General features: G+C 43.0%; 1 protein-coding gene across 1 annotated transcript; it reads right to left on the reverse strand.

Moving 5' to 3' along the window:
• Positions 1-550: 550 nt before the first annotated feature.
• On the reverse strand, positions 551-19,653 carry EIF3J (eukaryotic translation initiation factor 3 subunit J). Its single transcript, XM_040227547.1, has 8 exons — positions 19,203-19,653; positions 19,019-19,122; positions 9,092-9,146; positions 8,546-8,637; positions 5,203-5,317; positions 3,241-3,402; positions 1,948-2,021; positions 551-1,640 (listed from the first exon to the last, which is right to left on the reverse strand). The coding sequence occupies exons 1-8, from the start codon at positions 19,651-19,653 to the stop codon at positions 1,509-1,511; spliced, it is 1,185 nt and encodes a 394-aa protein (XP_040083481.1). The 3' UTR covers positions 551-1,508.
• Between the last annotated feature and the right edge of the window lie 554 nt (positions 19,654-20,207).

Below are 20,207 nucleotides of genomic sequence, written 5' to 3' on the forward strand. Positions count from 1 at the left end.
ATCTTAGCCCTTGGCTGCCTTAAAGGAAGCAATCTTTATTGGCTCTAATTATTGCTGTAGAGTCGCTGCATTCTGTAAATCCCTCAAGTTACTGGATGGTCCTGTCTCCACTTGGTGGTCTACAGAGCTCTGATTGAAGCTCCTACTTCTGTGCAAGAGAAATTTAAAATAACTTGTTCTGTCCCTATTTTTGATTCCATGGCAGTTTCCAACAAAGACTCTAACCACAGATTTGGTTAAATTGATAACCAGAATATATATATATAATAGAGAAGATCACCCAGTCTCTGCATACAGCCATCACCTGAGTTACAAGCTCAGTTACTCCAAATAAATACTTCTAGGTATTTAATTAGGCCTTAGTATCTAAGCAACCAAATAATTTCTCCAAATAAGTGTGACACTATTAAGGACTTTGCAAATCATTTTTCTCCTAAAACTACATCTACTCATCAAGCACTGATAAAGCTTTGTAAGTATATAGAGAACTCTAGTCCCAAGAGCTTTGTTCTATACTCTCCAACAATATCTCTTGGGAGGTGACACAAAATTTAAGTCCTCACAATAGTGACTTTATTAAATTAGTTGCTTTATAAAACATTGCAGATGTCATAATTGTTAACATAACAATTTACCAAACTGTAGTTAACCGGTGCAGTTTGCTGAGCATGTTTTATAAAGGAAAGGAAATGCCAAAACCCTGTTAGAGTTGTTCCACTGCAGCCTTGGAGAACAAAGGGAGATTTGTTTCTCAGACACTTTACATCAGGCAAATAAAAACAGGTGAGGAGTTCCCCGCCCCCCCATCTGAAGCTCTCCGTCAGTAGAACAGTCTGATAAATGGAAACTAGACAGTCTATGCAGTCAAGAGATTCCACAACTTGTAATGCAGCGATGGAGAGGTTCACCTTCAGCTTCAAAGTTGGAGGGTTTTGGTCATTTACTTATCAAACTAGTGCTTTTGCAGCCGCGGTATCTTCACTCTGCGATTAGCAGTCTTCGTCACAATGTATTTTTAACATCCTCACGCTCAATTTTAAGACAAAGCAATTTTAATACTAGGTGGACACCACATGCCCTTGCAGCAGACCGCTTTTCTTGACAAGTTATGAAGTAGTTCAAGGAGGTATGGTTAAGGCTGTATTACTGAGTGGTGCTGGTAAATAGGTAAATACTACACAATTTTTTCTGTCATGTTGCAACCTTTGTTTCCAATTTAGTGACTGCTGCTATGGAATCAGACAGCAACAATGACAACATTATTAGGTTTGTTTTTTAAAACTATGATTTAGTAGCAACAGAGGTTCCCAATTTTAACCCCTTGGCAACAAGATCCAAGTTCCCTCATTTGCACATTAGCACCTAAGTGTCAAGGGATTAAATAACCAGCACGAAAGATACTGCACTTCTGATTGTAGCATTTGGCAGAACTGAAAGGAAAGGAAGTTGTGCTACATGTTGAAGGGATTGTGGGCAACAGAAAGAAGACACCAGGAGAAGATAAAACGTCACATGAAGTCTTCGTAGTCTTGTGCGTATCCGCCATCGTAACCACCATAATCTGCCAGGTCATCTTTCATAGTGGCCTTTAATCCCCCTCCAGGAACCACACCTTTCTTCTTCTTTTTGGCTTTGCTTTGCTGAAGATAAAAGAGAGTTAGGTCGTAAGACTTTATTTGGTACAGCAACCCTCAGAGTCAAAAAAAAGCTCTGGTTCCAGAAAAACCGAGTTCTCTGAGATTCCAGAACTAAGCCAGGGTAATTTCTATTATTAATTTAGAAAAACAGGAATATATCTGTAAACAAAGGATAACAATGGCACTCATTCCTGTTCTCTCCGTCTACATGGTGAGCTCTCGCCTTCTCCTAACCAGCCTGGGCAGAAACGCCGTGTCTACAGCCCGGTGTCTGTGCGTCACCCATTTCCCGCCCGACTCGCTCTTTTACCTTTTCTTGCTTCTGTTTTTCACTGCAGAGCACAGTCAATGAATTGGTAATCTTTTTCAAGTCATCAATTTCCACTAAAAAAATAATTTTTAAGAATTTTAGAGAATAAGTAAAAAAGCAAAATACACATGCTTCACAGTGACATGAGAAATCTAATTCGTCCAACATTAACTTCAGCAGCTTCGAAAAGGCTGTTAATTTCTCCTAACATGACAATCTTAAGTCTACAGCCAGGCTCACAAACCAGAACTGTTTCAAATGACAAACCCAGCAACAGAACTTTAGAATGATCCCTAATCGCCAAGACACCACGGTTTAACCAGACACTAGAAACATCTACAGCTCACAGTGCTCCCTGCCGTTCTCCGGCATCCAGTCTAAACACACAGAATAACCATGCCTTACGGGAATTACACACCCTTGGTTTCAGAGGGGAGTATCTGAATCAATATGGAAGGCCAATGCTTAAACCCACAGACAACAACTCCCCAACCCTTGAGGTCTCCATTTTCTAGCTCAAGAATGAAAATGAAAATAGTAGGTATCTCAGAAGTCCATGTGCCTGCCTTAACCAGGAAGTAAACTTGGCCAACGCATCCTTCCACCCCATTAAAATATAAAGCTGGAAACAGACACGCGTTTTTAGCTACCAAAAAGTGTTCGATTTTGGTTAGCACCTCTGAAAGAGAAGAAACAGTGTGTACAAAATAAAATGACAACTATGGGCATATCACTGACCATGTTTAGAACCTTCCACTCAGTAATCATTTCCCAAAGAAAATCCACTTTAAAATTACTCTGAAGAATTTCGTTCTCAGTCTTAAAAACAGCAAATACTAGCAAAACCAGTCCTCTCCACCTCGGTGCTAGACCCCCACTGGTTGTCAACTCCCACACCCCCTGCCCGTGAAGTGCATGACGCTTCTGGAAGCATGAAACGAAATCCATGGACCCAGAGAATGCATGGCAGCTCTTGCAGCTGGCTTCCTCATTTATAAAGTGAAAAGACACTCGTCTGTGATCTCAGTTGTAAATTCTGTATGATTCTCCCCAAAAGTTACTCCCTTAGCTCCCTTCAATGTAAAATAAGAAGCTAGTCTTTGATTAGCTGTTGTGCCAACAAGCACAGATGGCTCTGCGGGAAGCCACTGTAAAAACACTCCTCCAAAGACCCCTTAATGTGTGTCTGCAGAACACCGTGCCTAAGCTACCTGCTAAAAAGCAAACCTTCAGTGTATTGTAACATCCCCTACTTAAATCCATCCACAGGGGTCAGAGATGAGAATTACTTACATGAAATACAAACGTCTCGAACTAAGGCTTCCAAAAAATTGGCGTAATATAGTGACTTTTCATATTGTGTAATTTTATCTTTTAGTAACTTTCCAAACTCTGTGAAGTCATCTCTTGAGGATGGGTTCATAGCATCTATTCCATAAACTGTATTATTAACACCTGTAGGAGAAAGGGGACACAAACTATCAAAGACTTTTTTTAATTTAGAAGTATTTAAATCCAGTATTTTAGTATCATATCTAAATAACCCTATTATTTCATGCTAAAACAGGTTCTCAACCTGAGTTGACTGAACTCTTCGGACAGAATTCAAGTGGTCTGTACATAATTACTGTATCACAGGCTATTTCAGTATTTTGATACCTATTCCGAAATAACAGGTTTCCTTTGTAAGTGAAATCCTCTGTATTTTATGCATTTAGAAACAGTATGTTCAAGAAGGGGACCACAGGCCTCACCTGGCCCAAAGGAGCCCCTGGCACAAAAGGGAAGCCCTAAAAGCACTTGTCCAAGAACAGCAAAGACAGAAGAGAAAGGGAAAAAAGCAGACAAGGGTGGTTCCTGTCAGAGTATCCAGCTAACTACAGACGCTAAGTAGGAGTAAACCATGTGTTAAATCCCAACAGAAAAATCAATCTAGCTTAAGAGGATTCCAGGCTATGAGACACGATGCTTCTGTATGTGTGCCCAGTCACATCCGACTCTTGCAGCCTCACAGACACGGGATTTTCTAAGAAGACTGGAGTGGGTTGACGTTTCCTACCCCAGGGGACCTCCCCACCCAGGGATCAAACCTGCGTCCCTTGCGTCCACTGCACTGGCCGATTCTTTTAACACTGGCATCACCTATTCCTTAATCATCAAGTCATTACTTGGTAACACCAATCCAGTATTTTAGTATTAGAAACACAACATTAAAAGCCTATTAAGCAAATGATACATGTTTTTGCTTTTAATCTATAACTGGTGTCCCATCTTAGAATTTATAACCACATAAACCCTTCTCTTTAACAAACACAGGGGTGGCTTCCGTCATCCTGTGAAGACAGGATGATGGGCGTGTGCCCTCTGTAACGAGATTAGAGTGCTGGAGACGTGTCGAGCGCCTGCCAGGACACAGGAGCACCCACAGCGACTCTTGAGATCGCTGAAGACGCCCCGAGAAGTCAGCTCACATGGGCTTCCCCGGTGGGGCAGAGGGTAAAGCGTCCGCCTGGAATGCGGGAGACCCGGGCTCGACCCCTGGGTCAGGAAGAGCCCCTGGAGAAGGCAATGGCACCCCACTCCAGCACTCTTGCCTGGAGAATCCCATGGAAGGAGGAGCCTGGTGGGCTACAGTCCACGGGGTCGCAAAGAGTCAGACACGACTGAGCGACTTCACTTTCCAACTTTCCAGTGGAAAGGAGAGTGGTCATGACAGTCAGCCTGCTTGGTCCATTTTAAAGAAGGGACGGGGGGAGAGATCAAAATAACTAGATCCTTCTAGGGTTCATTTCAAGGTTATTTAACTGTGTCAACAGGATATTCTACTCTGAAAAAGTATCAATAAGCAGAGACAGCAAGTGAATAAAATGAAACTTTCAACTATCTGACTTTGAATCTTTATCCTCGGCTACAGTCAAATGCTTGAATCTCACAAAGTTACAGACTTCACGCTTCACCCAAATTCCATCCAGCTGATACATATTCTTAAATCAGCAGTATACTTTATTTGGGTTCAATAACTTACTTTAATCATCTTTTATACAATACTCAAATTATTCAAAAATCTGAGCATATATCTTACTCTACGTTAAGTAATGAAACCTCAAATACAAACAAAAGAGATTAAGAACTGCTTTCTAATACCTAAATTATCATGTTTCTTCAAAAGATGTTTTCTGAATTTTCAAACTAGTAAGGCCTCCACAGTATTCACTCACAACTTCGACACTACACTGTCACCACACCCCCACTTACCAAAAGTTTCTTTTGCTAATTCAAGGTCAGACTCTTCCTGTAATTTCTTAAGCCTCAGTTTATCTGCTAATTGTTCTTCTGGTGTTAGGACTTTAGGTTCTTCAGGTTCTTCTAACTAAAATGAAGTTTGAAAACAGCTGGTTATAATGAACGCAGTACATGTCTGTACTGTATAATTTTTTTCTAGACACATATAAATAATAGCAAACATTCATAGTGTTTACTGTATTTCTACAGTAAACTCTTTTAGATATCCTAATGTTATAGGAAAAAAACCTGAGTCACAAATTAAGCAGCCTGCCCATGGTAACAGAAGGTTAACACAGGTAGTAATGTCACAGAGTTGAGATTTGACGACCCGGTTTATCTCATGGTGATTTTTTTTTAAATTAAGGAATTGAGACTGCAGACAAGTTGAAAATAGCTTTCTTATACTTGGCTAAAACTGTATACTGAAAAATCTTTTTTAGAGTTAACTCTGGTAATATTTATCAAGTCTTTAAAATATTATTATATGCTTTAATAAAATAATTCCATTTTGAGGTGTTCTTCTTAAGAAACCACAGATGCACACAAATGTTTAACCAGAAGAAGGTCAAATGGGGTTTTATTCATAATAATACCAAACAAATGTAGAGACAATCTAAATGTTCCATAACAGAATGGTTACCAGTATATGCACGTCCATAACAAATATCACATAGACATACAAAGAAAATTTTTTTCAAAGCATCAGAAAAACATTTCCCCCTCATTGATCTTTTTATTCCACTTCTTTGAGAGGACAATTAATAGTCTAAATTATATCCTTTCTATATGCCATAAGTTTCTATAACAAATATGCTACTAAGAGGAAATACCTTTGATAATATTTATCAAAGTGGGGAAAAGGTGAAGGGAATGTGTGCCATTCACAAATATCCATACCTGTGCAGTTTGAAGATTTTAATTCAGAAGGCCACTTCTGAAACAGGTCACATTTTATTTCTCATGAAGACTTTCTAGAAAAAGGGAACTATCTCAACTGTATTGATGGAACTGAACACCCTGATTTCCTGCATCAAAACTGAGTATGTTCTAACTCAGTACTTCACCTGAGATAAAAGTAATGCACTGAGTGTAAGGTTTCTTTACTTTGGACACTAATATCAGGATACAATAAAGTAAGTACAATGCCAAATTTCAAAGACCAACTTCTTTGAGCTATAAGAATCCATTCCTTGTTCTGAACATATAAACATGCAGGCAAGTATTTTTAGATATACAAATACAAGATTACTAAAAAGCATCTAAAATGATCCTGACTGGGGGGAAAGAGACATTCTCACATATTACTGGCCATGATAATTTGCTACTAAAAAGGAATCACAGTAGCTGATTCCAGGCCTAAGAGAGTTTACCAGATGAGCTTATTGTACCAGAGAACAAGGAACCTTTCACAGACTAGCGGGGTTCTATGAAACAGAGGAAGACAGGAACAACTTAGAGGGACCCCACTGCCCAACACTGGGACAATTTAAGCATAAAAAAATAATCACTATATCTAAATGAATTCGTAAAGACCTATAAGTCCATAAATTTACCCAAAAAGAAAAAACTGAAACCCACAAAATCCTTCATTTTTTACCACACCCCCTCCTTACTCTGAACATTAGTAATTATACGAATTAAGCTTTTATGGTTTCTAGTACAAACCATATCCAAAGTAACCAAATAGAAAAAAAGGGGGGAAAAGCCAGCCAATAAGAAAATGGAAGTCTTAGAATGAAATATCACCATTCTGCCACACCTAAAGAAATACTCAGGCAATGATCAATGACACTAAAACTAACCCTAAAACTGGATTATCAGGAAAAGAAATCTGTCATTTTACAAGAGAAGGACCAAGATGTCACCAGCTTAACTCAGTAATCAATTTTAGCATCGCTAATAATAGTACAGACATTGTATGACTTCTGATGCGATTGATACAACATGAAGCATCCAGCATCATATGTGAAGTCTTCCAACCAAAAATGTTCCGTCTAATTCCAGTTAAACTTCTAGACGTCGCTGCCAAGTTACAGGAAACTTAACTGCAAGGAAGCAGGAAGACAAACCTAGAGGCTGGGTGCTCTACCGACGCGGCCCTGCCCTCTCCAGCAAGTCAGTGCCGTTTGAGAGAGAGAGACAGGTCCTAGGAGACTTAGAGCACATTAACAACCACATAAATGCAGGGTGCTTGCCTGGACAAATCATATGCAAGGATATTCTGGGGCAATTAAAGAAATGACACAACCTGAATATAGATGGTGTTAAAAAGGGACGTGATTACGTGAGACATCGCTCTGCTTTTTCAGAAATGCATACTGAAGCATTTAAAGGAAAAATGCATAAGGTTTGTTACTGGATTATATTTTAGCAAAAAAAAAAAGAACCGATGAAGCAAGTTGGCAAAATATTAACAACTGGTAAATTTAGATGCTTTGTATATGACCCATTATGCTATTTTCTTGAATTTTCTCTTAATAAAAAAGTCAAGGGAATTCCCTGGTGGTCCAGTGGTTAGGCTCTTTCACTGTGGAGTTGTTTCACCAGGTTAAAACTAAAAGAAGAAAGCTTGCTATGATTTATGGTAAGATTTCCATCATTATTAAATAAAGCCAGGGTGAAAACAATAAAAAATGGGTGGAATATGACCATATAGTTGTATACAAATATATTCACCTTGGAGACATAATACACCAATATTTCAGTAAATACTTAAGTAAATATTTTAGTAAATACACTATTTAATACACCAGCGTATAAGTAAATACACCAGTATTTACTTACAGGATAAAGGGAAAGAAACAGAACAAATCTTTGAAGAGCTGGGAGCCCCTCTTTAATACCATTTTGATTTCTGAATCATGTAAACGTGTTTTCTATTCAAAAAGTAAATGAACACAAAATTCCTGATCTTGCTCCAAATAATCAAAAACAACATTTATATAGTACATGGCAGAGAAATGGATGCTTTTTATATTTACTCAAAATGTACACTGAAAAAAAAAAAAAGACTAATCACAGCTAGAGAGAACTGCAAGACACTGATAAAAACCCCTGACTATGGTCTCAAGACAATCCTGAGTGCTTCCAAATGTCTGTGAAAATCTAAAAGGCATTCTAACACATAAAGCTTCTGGGTTTGGTTTTTGCAAAAACCACAGATTCAGTTTGTCTGGGATCCCCTTACCTGATGACATCCATTCACGGCCTCCACAAAGCCCTCTGCACCATCAGGCAGCATGTGCGGCTTGCTAAGGCACTGCCCCACTACCGGCCTGAGGACTCTGTGTTATGGAGAATAAACAGGACTTACTCTCTTTTTAATCTCCTCTTGCCTTTTCTTCTGCTGCCGTTCTTTCTCTTTTATTTTCTCTGCTATTTTTTTCTTCTCTGAAATTTTTACTTCTGAAAGTGAAGAAATGTTTTAATCATAGTTAATCTTAAATATTTTCTAGTTTATGAATGAGACAGACATGATACTTATATACTTCATGAGATCAAACCTCTCCCAGCTCCAATTTAGATGGTGATATCCTGGCAAATAAGAATAGAAAAGTTCTGGGACTTCTTTTCTCCTCTCTAATCTAACCCCCAAGATCCAAACACTTCCTTTCATATTTCCCCAGAGTCCTTTAGGTAGGACTTAAACCATTCAACTCTGATGCCTCATCCTCTAATCTGATTCCATTTTAAAGAGAGAGAGAGAGAGAGAGATGCAGGGACAAGAGAACGAAACAGAAGGGTGTTTGGTTTCTAAAAATAACCAAAATTTCCAATTTTGCAGCATTTTCTTAGTTGTCTTAACATAAGCATCAGAGTAAGATCTAAACCCCAAAACAGAGGAAACCCAATGGATCACCTGGTTTTACTTCTGCTGCTTCTTTTTTTTCATCATCATCATCATCCCAGTTATCCTAAACAAAAGAAAACTCCATTAACGCTTCTTACATGCTTACCTATCCATGTGATCTTTATTATTCTAACACCACAGAAACAAGTTTGCTGGGTTTTTTTTTTTTTTTTCATCTTTTTTGGTGTTACATTAAATTTATAATTTTGGGAGAACTGACATAATGTTGAACTGCCCTAGCCAAGAAAAAGGGCTATCTCTTCACTTGTCCAAGCCTGCCTCTGTATCTTTCAAAGAGTTTTTAAAGTTTCTCTTAGAAGATTTTGCATGCTTCTCATCAGGTCTATCCCTAAGTATTTCGTCTTCCCTGTTGCCACTGAAATATTTTTTTTTCCCATTTTATGTCCTCTGACTGGTGGTTTTATCATTTATACAAAAGCTATAGGGTTTTCTATGCTAACTTGATATCCTGCTACCATATAAATGTAAATACATATATGTTGTGCCCAGCCACGTCCGACTCTTTGTGACCCCACGGACTGCAGCCCACCAGGCTCCTCTGTCCATGGAATTTTCCATCAAGAATACTGGAGCGGGTTGCCATTTCCTACTCCAGGAGACTTTCCCGACCCAGGGATCAAACTCACGTTTCCTGTGTCTCCTGCATCAGCAGGCAGATAGATGCAGATACTGTGCGCCACTTTGAAAGCCAGGCCCCTGACCCATCACGTGTGTCACTGAAGTCAGTTCCACCACGGAGTCTCTATGGGCTTCCAGGTATGCTACCGTATCATCCGCAAATGAAGACAGCTTTATTCCTTCCTCACCAATTTGTGTGGCTCCACAATTATTTCTCTCATCTAACCGCACTGGCAAAACCTCTAGCACAGTATGAAAGCGCAGTGGCAGGGAAACGGGGGCCAAGCCCTTGCTCTCTGAACGGAAACGCCTACAGTGCTTCCTGCGAGGCGCTATGTGGCCCCCACATTTACGGAGCAAAATTTAAGCCTTTCTTTCACTGCTCTGAATTCCAAGTCAATTAGAAAGTCTTTTCTCAAAGCAAGGAATTTTCTTCTAGAAGATATATGCTTCCGTTGTTTTTTCATTTACATCTCTGATCCTTTGGAATTTTTTCTTTTCTATGATGGATCTAAGTACGGATCTAATTTTATCTTTTCCCAAATAGTTACCCAGTTGTCAAAGCACCAGCTATTGAAAAGTCCACCTTTCTAATACTCTATAATAACTATAAATGGAGTATTATCTTTAAAAACTGTGAACCACTATGTTGGTTCCAAATTGGGAAAGGAGTACATCAAGGCTGTATATTGTCACCTGTTTATTTAACTTATATGCAGTGTACATCACGAGAAATGCCAAACTTGATGAAGCACAAGCTGGAATCAAGACTGCCAGGAGAAATATCAATAACTTCAGATATGCAGATGACACCACCCTTACGGCAGAAAGCGAAGAGAAAGAGCCTCTTGATGAAAGTCAAAGAGGAGAGTGAAAAAGTTGGCTTTAAACTCAACGTTCAAAAAACTAAGACCATGGCATCCAGTCCCATCACTTCAAGGGAAGCAGTGGAAACGGTGTCAGACTTTATTTTTTGGGGCTCCAAAATCACAGCAGATGGTGACTGCAGCCATGAAATTAAAAGACGCTTGCTCCTTGGAAGAAAAGCTATGACCAACCTAGACAGCATATTAAAAAGCAGAAATATTATTTTCCCAACAAAGGTCTGTCTAGTCAAAGCTATGGTTTTTCCAGTAGTCATGTATGGATGTGAGAGTCAGACCATAAAGAAAGCTGAGCACCGAAGAATTGATGCTTTTGACCTGTGGTGTTGGAGGAGACTCTTGAGAGTCCCTTGGACTGCAAGGAGATCCAACCAGTTAATCTTAAAGGAAATCAGTCCTAAATATTCACTGGAAGGATTGAATCTGAAGCTCCTCCAATACTTTGGCCACCTGATGCGAAGAACTGACTCCTTGGAAAAGACCCTGATGCTGGGAAAGATTGAGGGCGGGAGGAGACGGGGACGACAGAGGATGAGATGGCTGGATGGCATCACCGACTCGATAGACATGAGTTTGAGTGAGCTTCAGGAGTTGGTGCTGGACAAGGAATCCTGGCATGCTGCAGTCCATGGGGTCGTAAAGAGTTGGACACGACAGGGATGACTGATGCCGTACACCTGGAGCCCGTAACACTGCAAGCCAACTATACTTCAATTTTAAAAAAGCCCATCCTTGCCCTGTGAGTTACCATATACTAAGTTTCCTAGACACTGGCTCTATTTCTGCTTTCTATTCTATCCCACTGGTTGTTGTCTCTTCATGTACCAGTACATGGGCTTTACAGTTTGTTTTTAATGTAAGCTGGGGCTAATCCCCCTTTTCAGGTTTTTTAGTGTTTTCCTGGCCATTCTTGCACACTTGTTTCTCCATATGAACTTTTCTATCTTGTCTAACTTGTCTAACTCCACAAAAAAGCTTCTCCATTAACAATTAAAACACAAGACCACCAAGCCAAAACTAACAGCCTCTCTTCAATAATTCACAGTAGCTTTAAAAGAAAAATTGAGCTGTCTTTACACTTACTTTCCCAAATGTAAAAGCATCCAACATTCTGGCTAATGGTTCTAATTATTTCAAGCAATATTCCATACAACATAACCCTGGCTGATGAATTAAATCTGTATAAAAATTTAAGCCCAATTTTTAAAAATTAAACTTAAAAAAAAAGAAAAAAGAGTTCAGCTCGGTACAATAGCAGTCAAGAGCTGACCCACAGCCTCGCGGAACCAGCTCCCTCCCTCGGGCGGGGCGCCTTCAGGTGGCTCTCTGCTAGGCCTAGCACAGGCCCTGAGCGAAACATCAACAGTCATCAAACCACGTTTAAAGGGGCCACAGAACTTACAAGGGTTACGTCCAGCGGAGAAAGACACAGCCCTGTGTTCAAACAGGGCTCTAACCTACAGGGAACCCGCCCACTGTCTCAGCCACGACCCGGCACTCCAGGACGCGCCGACCGAGGCTGAGCCAGGGGACGACGGACCAGGCAGGAGGCCCTGGCGCGGCCGGAGGGGCAGGGCTGGCTGACGCGCCAGCTGCGGCAGCAAGCGTCTGGCTTTGTAACGCAGGAGGCCGTAAATCTGAACCAGGCTCGGTGTCTGTAAACTAACCAAGCCTTGACTCTTAATAAAAATCTAAATCCAAAGAAATAAAAAATCTTGATCACGGCTGCCATGGAGTGGGAAGAACTCTGAATAGAAGTATTTTTATAATCACTTTACCTTTGCAATTTAACCCATAGTTCATAGTTAACAAGCACAATGAAAGCAAACCAGCCAGTCACTGTGTGAACATCTAAGAGTTAGATATTAGACGGCAAATGTTCCTGTCACCCTGCCGGTTTGCTTAAGTGCTTGTATCAATACAGCATTGTCCAAAAGGAAGCAGAGAGCTAAAACTAAAAGTTGACTACTACTATAAGGTTTTTGTCATTTTAATCTTCACACAACATAAGAAAGCTGGGTTTGTGAGTGGTACGCCACTTAGATGGCCCTTAGATAAAAGAACCATCTGCTCACTGCTTGGGGATGTTTTAACTCCCTACTAACAACAGTGACGATGGCAATAGAGACAACAAGAGGCCGCACTCACTGAGTGCTTACTTTGCGCTAAGCGCTACGCAAAGGACTTTATGTTTAATTTTTTTTTAATTCTTTGGCCATGCTGCACAGTTTGTGGAATTTTAGTTCCCTGACCAGGGATTGAACCTGCGCCCGTGCCAGTGAGTCCTGCCAGGAAAGCCCCCAAAGAACTTTGCATCTGGCCACACAGTTAACCCTCGCAAAAGTCCTGCAAGTAAGGCAGTGTTATCCCCACTTTATAGACAAGGACACGAAGGCCCAGAGATAACTATCACACAATCTGAATGGGAAAATAATGAAGGAACCTGTTTTGAACAGGACAAAATTTCTTTAAAGTGTCATATTAAACATCATTTCTTACCTGAATCCTGAAGTATAAATGTCTGGGAACTAGGTCCCTCCACATCAAAATTTGTTCTTTCAATTAGTCCTGGAATGGAGTCCCCTGGAATTGCAGGGAATCCCATATCCAAGAGAAGGGTTAGGGTACATACTAAGATATGCCCAGCTACAACTATGTCAGATACTCAGCTCAAATTGCCTGAGATGGATTTCTACTAATTTTAACAAACGAGTCTAGCAGCCTCTGGGAGCAGGAGCTCAAGAGGAGCGAGGCATAGCTGAAAATGAGCAGCCCCCTCCCAGTAACTCCCACACAGGGAAACAGCACAACATGGTAGGAGTTTTGCTCAGTGCTGATGTTCCTCAGTTCCCTGAACCAGTAAAACCTCACCCCCAGGTCACCACTGGTCCAGGGTCGCATCCACCCTGACTTTGCACCCCGCCTCTCCCCACTCCTGGCTTCCCTTTCGAAGAATAACCTCATTCCAGACGGCTGACACACTGTCCCTCAGTGCAAGTGTGAGGAGGCCATCCAGCCTTCCAGCACAGAAAGGATTGCAGTAGCAGAAACAGTGGTTCCTATCTCTAAGTCCTGGGAACAACCATGACATGTGCTCCTCAGTTCATGAAGAGACCCCGAAAGGCACCCTTCACCCCACGGTGCTGGAAAAAAGTTTGCTCCTTTTTTACAGAAGTTACTCCTATACTGAGGATAAGCTCCTCCAGAAGGGAGCACAATGACGTCAGAAAAAACAGACTGGTCACGTTTCCCGAACAAGTGTAATCCCCAAAGCAGAAGGCCACGTAGCTTTCCCCATGAACTTACGACAGTTTTTGCATCCTTAGTTATAAAAGTAAATGCATAAAAGCAGAATGTTTAAAACTGCCCGATTTTCCATAAACATCAAGACTCTGTAAATGCTGACAATAAATTCAGATAAAATACAAGAAGGGTTCCTAGAGAAACAGCTAAAATTAATGGCTGTTTTTGGTTCAAGAGTTACCTATCAATATCCAATTAAATTTTTAACCAGTTATCACTGGTAGTCAATAAATCTTCCAACTACAATATCCAAAAGCATTTCTTTTATCTCCAAAATTATTTTCAAGTATTTAAAGTATTAATATCTCCAATATTGACCAGGCTCTTCTAAAATGGCCAACTTTCTCAGAAGCGAAGCTGTTTATAAACTACCTGCTTATCTATACTTACATTCTACAGATAAACATCCAGCATCATCTGAGCCATTTCTCTTAAAAAAGATGGGTATTTTTCAAGTTTAAAACCTGCTTCCCAACTAAATACAACTAAGAATTGAAAACATAACAGAAAAAATTTAAACCCTGGCTTCTTTTTATTTCTAATAAGGCAGCCAGTAGGTGGATAGTCTGTCATTTTATAATGTATAACTACAGAATGTCACGTGCAATGAGAGAACACGTTAAGGGCTAAAAATGCTTTCCAACTTAAGCAAGATATATTTATAGACCATCCCACAGAAGTGGCTTCGCATGAGCAGGAAGACTCTCCTGCCCCACAGCAGAAGCCCGTGAACTAATATACACAACCCCTCCTTTTCTTCTTAAGCACAATAGTTTGCTTTAGAGAAAGCATAATCTCTTGAAGCAAGAGAGTCTTCGGTGGGTATTCTGTGAGCTGTGCCGATTCTGTGCTGAGAACCCTCAGAACTCTGCAGTGAGCTCCTGCCACAGCTGGACCCAGCAGCAAAGGTTAGCTTTTAAAATGAGCGCACATGTGCCTCCGTCAGCTCAGTACTCGTCCGTCTCTGGAAGCCAGGGTACCCGTCTCAATAAATTCTACTTCACTTAATTCATTGAGTTTTTAACACACTACTATGGCTCAGCACTCTGCTGAATTCCATCTCAATACTGTCTCATATTTGGAAGTGTTATCAATCAATTCTACTTCAAATTCCTGGCTAAGCTAGATCGAGAACAAGACACTTAACACTAAACAAATGGCCTATTTATTTTCAATGGTCCAGGACAGCAAATATATTAGGTAAATATTTTTCAGCAACAAATGCACTTCCCAACTAAAAACTTACTAGTTTATAAAAAATTGTCAGGGTATTAAAATGATACAATTGATATTTTCTTCAAAATAATCTGGCTGGGTGAGGAGAGCAGTAAGACAGAATATAGAAAATAGAAGGTTGGTCATGGGTTTATTAAGCTTTTCTTTCCACTTCTGTATATGTTTAGAATTCTTCATGAGACACGCACGTGCACACACATACACCTTCCAGATATCCATTTCCTAGCAAAATGCCTACCTTCTGAAACTTCCCAACAATCTCCCATGTCTTTGAAATATAATCTTCTACTTCAGAAGTGCTGTTTCCAATGCTTCAAAAATGTCCTTACTCTGGTATATTTAAACTATTAACCGGGATACGATCCTAACAGACAGCTGAATGGGCACAATAAGGCATGCAGTTTTCAACTAATCCAGTTCTCTAGGGTCTTTTAAAGACGTTTTGTAATAACATTATAGAAGCAAATGTGTGAGACGCTTAATTACAGCCAGAAGTTTTCTCAAAACAAACTACACCCTTTAAATAAATCTAGCTTCTATCTGTTTTAGTGCAATGAAAGGGGGTCTAGTAAAATGGAGGAAAAGTTGTATTGTTCCCGCTTGCAGTGGGGTAGGTACTCACAGCAAGCAGAAAAAATGATCAACACAGCCTACACATCCTTCCAGAAAGGGGGAAGGAGTCCAGAGATATATGCCAAGCAAACAACTCCTCCCACTGCCTCTGCGTTGATATCAGGATGGGGTAGAAAGGGGAAATAAAGCTATGGTAAGAGGAAAGTATGCTCCCTGGTTCTCACCTTTTAAACTGGTGAGAAGCACAGCCTCCCCACCTCCCCCCCCACCAGTGAATATGAACAATCCTATTTCACCTAAATCCACTCCTGCCACTATCAGACAGCTATTTGAAAAGTCAAGGGCAGCAAAATGCTATGTCTACTGAAAGACATTAACCTATTGGAGCAAGTTACTGTAACAAAAGACCTTAGTTTTCCTTTCATGTCTCAGGACGTTACAAATGACATTAAGCCTATATTCTTAAAGGCTAAACACTAGGTTCTGACACAGACTGAAGAACTCACTGCTTCTTCCTACCTCACTTTCGAAGGGCTTTTCAGAAATTCACATACTGTTTTCTTTAAGGACTGTGACTGTTCAACCTCATGAAAACTAAGCCTTGTTAACAACAGCTACAAAAGGATCAGCATTAGAATATTAGAATTCAGAAATTTGGTATTAATGTATCCCTTACTTTTTGAAAGTTCACTTTATGACACTTCACTTTTTTTAACAACGTACCTTACTACCTGTGTTCGCTAAGTGAAAGCCAAAGACAACTTACAATTTTATGACAAGTGAAAACAGCAGCTGTTTTTGCACTGAGCTATCACAGTGGCAGTGAGCGCCCTAAGCAGCAAGAGTGGCACCGTCAAGGCCAAGTTCATTCTCCACCAAGCTCCTCAGAATCTAAGCACCAAGCTGCCACAGCTTTGAACTGTGTCTGTGAGCATCTGTGCTTTACCTTGATTTATGCTGTACATTTGTTAGCAAGATGTGTCCTAAAGTAACTGCTTCTTTCAGCTTAGGAAAAGTTTGATAGGAATGCTCTAGTTTCAGAAAGCAGGGAAAACCTGCTCATTACCATTCAAGGTGACAAATTTCAACTCTAGATTCTGAGCAAGCAAAAACTTGCCTGACAAGCATGGTCATTCCATTCAAAACAAAAAATACGCAGTAAACACCCACTGTGGAGAGAACTTACTCCTACTGAGCTGAAGAAAGCACAAAATGCGGCACAAAAATGACCCCAGATACACAATCTAAACAGCCTAAGCATATTTTCCATTGGCCAGAAAAATTAAGACTACATCTAGAAGAGAGAATTAAAGTGCCTACCAAGTGTCAGACAACTCTGCTTAATGCTTCATATATTATCTCCTTTAAAGTGCAGAATAATGCCTGAGACCGCTTCTGTAATGCTAAGATTGGGAAATGGGGGAGGGGGGTGATTAAAAAACTGGTTTATGTTCACAAATAGAAATTGTCAAGGCAACAATATAGATCCAGGTCTGTCTGACCCTAAACTGCTAGGAACCAAACTACTCCATGGACACCTTATCTTGGAAATCTCTGAGAAACTCAACAGAAATAAAGCAACATTTCAACATGGAAATAAAATGGGTAAGTTCAGCTTTCTACTACTCAAAGATCAACTTCAAAGTTTAAGTAAAAGAAATAGGCTATTTGTATAAAACAAATTCTGCACTGGAGAGACAAGATAGCCTTTATGTAACATTTGCCTTTAAGATTTACAACTCCTACACCTCCAAAATTAGTTCAAGTGGTCAGAATTCTATGTATCAGGATAGACACCATTTAGATACAATAATTTCAGTCAGGCTTCTCCATATCAGTCTACACTACTTCATTTAAACTTTATTTTCTGGTAATTCCTGATTCTCTAGTCGCTTCTTCTCAGTTATTCCCAATTTTCCTAACAGATGTCTTAACTCCTGAATCTACTATGCATAGAAGTGAAAGGACAAATCTGAACTAAAGGCTCAAAACACAGAATCTGCCACAGTGTAGGGAGGGAACTACACAACACGTAAATGAAACAAAAATGTAAATATCTCCACAAAAGTGTTGCTTATTAATTAACCCCAAGGTTTGAAAAGCTCACATCATCCCTGAACCTCAGGCTGTTCAAGGAATTGGACATCCACCTCATCAGACCAAAGTAAAATCTAAACAAAAGCAGTACGGACACAGAGTTCCTAACGATTATCTAGCTTAAATTTTTTTTTTTTTTTTCTTAAACTCAAGGGGAAAGATTTGTAGGGTTTGTTATCATGAGCTGCGGGTAGAAGTCAGAAGAGTAAGCAATTCACTAAATGAATCAAAACCACAGAAAACCATTTTCCAACTCATATTAAATTTTATCTTCATGGAAATAAAGATTTTGAGAACTTCATTAATAAGAATCCTAACATTCTGCACTTGAGAGATTTGTAGCTACTAGAAAAACAAAAACAAACGCAGCAGTCATAATGTCACCTGAAGCCACACGATGAGTCCCCAGGAGGCGTCAAAAGCAAACGAAATATGCAAAGCATAGGAAAAACAAAACACACACCGGGCTCCCTCGCCTTCTCCAACCATGGAATCAGTATTTCCTTACGGGTTCCCGTGTAGATGGATAACCCACTCTATCAGCGCTCCATTTTTCAAGTCGCTGTGCAGACTAGCCTACCGCACGCGGGGGGGGGGGTCTAAAAATTATGTCACTTGTGTGTAGGGAAGAAAGGTGGCTGAAAGTACACCACAATATTTCACACATTTAAAAGCTCTAACAAACTCCACCAGCGGGCCTTTGGGGCTGCAGACGAGCTACCAGCCCGAGGAACGCCTGAGCTCCAAAAGGCAAGAGGGTTCGGAAACGCCCCGTCTGGGATGAGCCAGGGGCCCCACCTCACCCTCCCTTCAGGGCTGCAGCCGAGCTGCCAGCACGAGGGACGCGTTACGAGACGCCCCATCTGGGAAGAGCCAGGGGCCGCGCTCTCGCCTCCCGGTCTCAGCCCCGCGCAGTGCGCACGTGGGCCGGCCCAGCCGCGGCTGTCACCGCCTGTCGCCGGCTGGCGGGGTTCGGGCAGGCGCGGACCCTCTCAGACGGGCGGGGGCCCGCCACTCGCCCGCCGGGCTCGGCAGACCACGCAGCCCGCCTCCGGCCCTGTGGCCGGCGGGCCGGGGGAGCAGGGCACCGCCGGGCCCTGCGCTCGCGCCCCCACACGGCCCGCAGGCCCGGGCGGCGCCCCGGGCCCCGCGTCCGGCCTCCCGCCCCAAGGCGGGCACCCGGGCCCACCCCGCGCGGACCCACCTTGACGTCCTCGTCCTCGTCCTCGCCCTCCCAGCGGTCCCCGCCGGCAGTGCCGCCGCCCCCCACCTTCCGCACCGGGTCTTCCACTGCGAACGTGTCCGCGTCTGCGGGAAGAGAGTCGCGTTAGTGACAGTCTGGGGCCAGCGCCGGCCCGGCCCGGCCCAACGCCCGAGCTTCCCCTCACCCCAGGAGTCGGAGTCCCCAGCCGCCGCCGCCGCCGCCATATCGAGCCGGGCGTGAGCGTGTGTGAGGGAAGGCGGGGGAGAGTTAGCGCGGCGGAGGTGAGTCACCGGATCCGCGCTCGTCGCCCGCGCGGGGAACGCTGGGACCGCGGCTGACTCAACGCCGAGGCCCCGCCCCCTCCGCGGCCGGAAGGGGCGTGGGGCGGCCGGAAGGGGCGTGGGGCGGCCGGAAGGGGCGTGGGCGCGGCCGGAAGGGGCGTGGGGCGGCCGGAAGGGGCGTGGGCGCGCCCGGGGTCGGGCGCGCCCCGGGGTCTTCCGCGCTCCGCTGGGCGCCTGAGGGGTCTGGCGGGCTAGTGCGGCAAGGGGAGGGAGGGGAGGGCAGGGCAGGGGAGGGGAGGGTCGGGTCGGCCCGCCTCGCGCGCCCCGGGAAGGAACAGGCAGTGCGGGGACCATGGCGGCACCCTGTCTGGCGCTTGGCTGTCGCCTGCCCTCTCCCTTCCTCCCGGGCCACCCTGCGCCCGCCGCAAGCGGCGCGGCGCGGCCTCTGCTCGCGTCGACCCCGCCCCCGGGCGCGGGTGACAGCCGCAGACAGTCCGCACGCCGCGCCCGGCTGTGGGTGGCGGAGTGGCCTCCACGTCCCCGGGGCGCGCGATCGCGCGCTGGGCGAGATGGGCCTCTGGAACCCGAAGAGCGCAAGGCGCCGGGAGAAGCGAGCGGAGACCACCGAGTTCCTGGCAGCCTCCCAGCCGAACAGCTCAGATTTAGCTCCCGGCACGTTTGCCGGCAGTGCGTCACGAAGGGATCGAAGGGAACCCCGGGTCCCGAGGACCTTCCCTTCTGTGAGCCCCCTGAACCCAGTCCCGATGCATTCTTTCGCAGAATGATTTCGGAACTGTCAGCCAAACTTTGCGCTAGCCTTACCCTCAGGAAGCGCTCAATCAAGCAGCAAAAACAGACCCGTAAACAGGTTTCAACACCGTGCAATGACTGCAACAAAAAGAAGCGCT

The sequence above is a fragment of the Oryx dammah genome, unplaced genomic scaffold, assembly GCF_014754425.2.
Source record: "Oryx dammah isolate SB20612 unplaced genomic scaffold, SCBI_Odam_1.1 HiC_scaffold_26, whole genome shotgun sequence".
Classification (NCBI taxonomy): Eukaryota; Metazoa; Chordata; class Mammalia; order Artiodactyla; family Bovidae; genus Oryx; species Oryx dammah.

What these genes read in the sequence shown, in the direction of transcription:
- EIF3J (XM_040227547.1), bottom strand. Translation starts at nt 19,653, where the DNA reads ATGGTCCCCGCACTGCCTGTTCCTTCCCGGGGCGCGCGAGGCGGGCCG. An exon ending in ACGAGGACGAGGACGTCAAG is followed by an intron (nt 9,147 to 19,018) that starts GTGGGTCCGCGC and finishes TCTTTTGTTTAG; the next exon opens with GATAACTGGGATGATGATGA. An exon ending in TCGAGACGTTTGTATTTCAT is followed by an intron (nt 2,022 to 3,240) that starts GTAAGTAATTCT and finishes TTATTTTTTTAG; the next exon opens with TGGAAATTGATGACTTGAAA.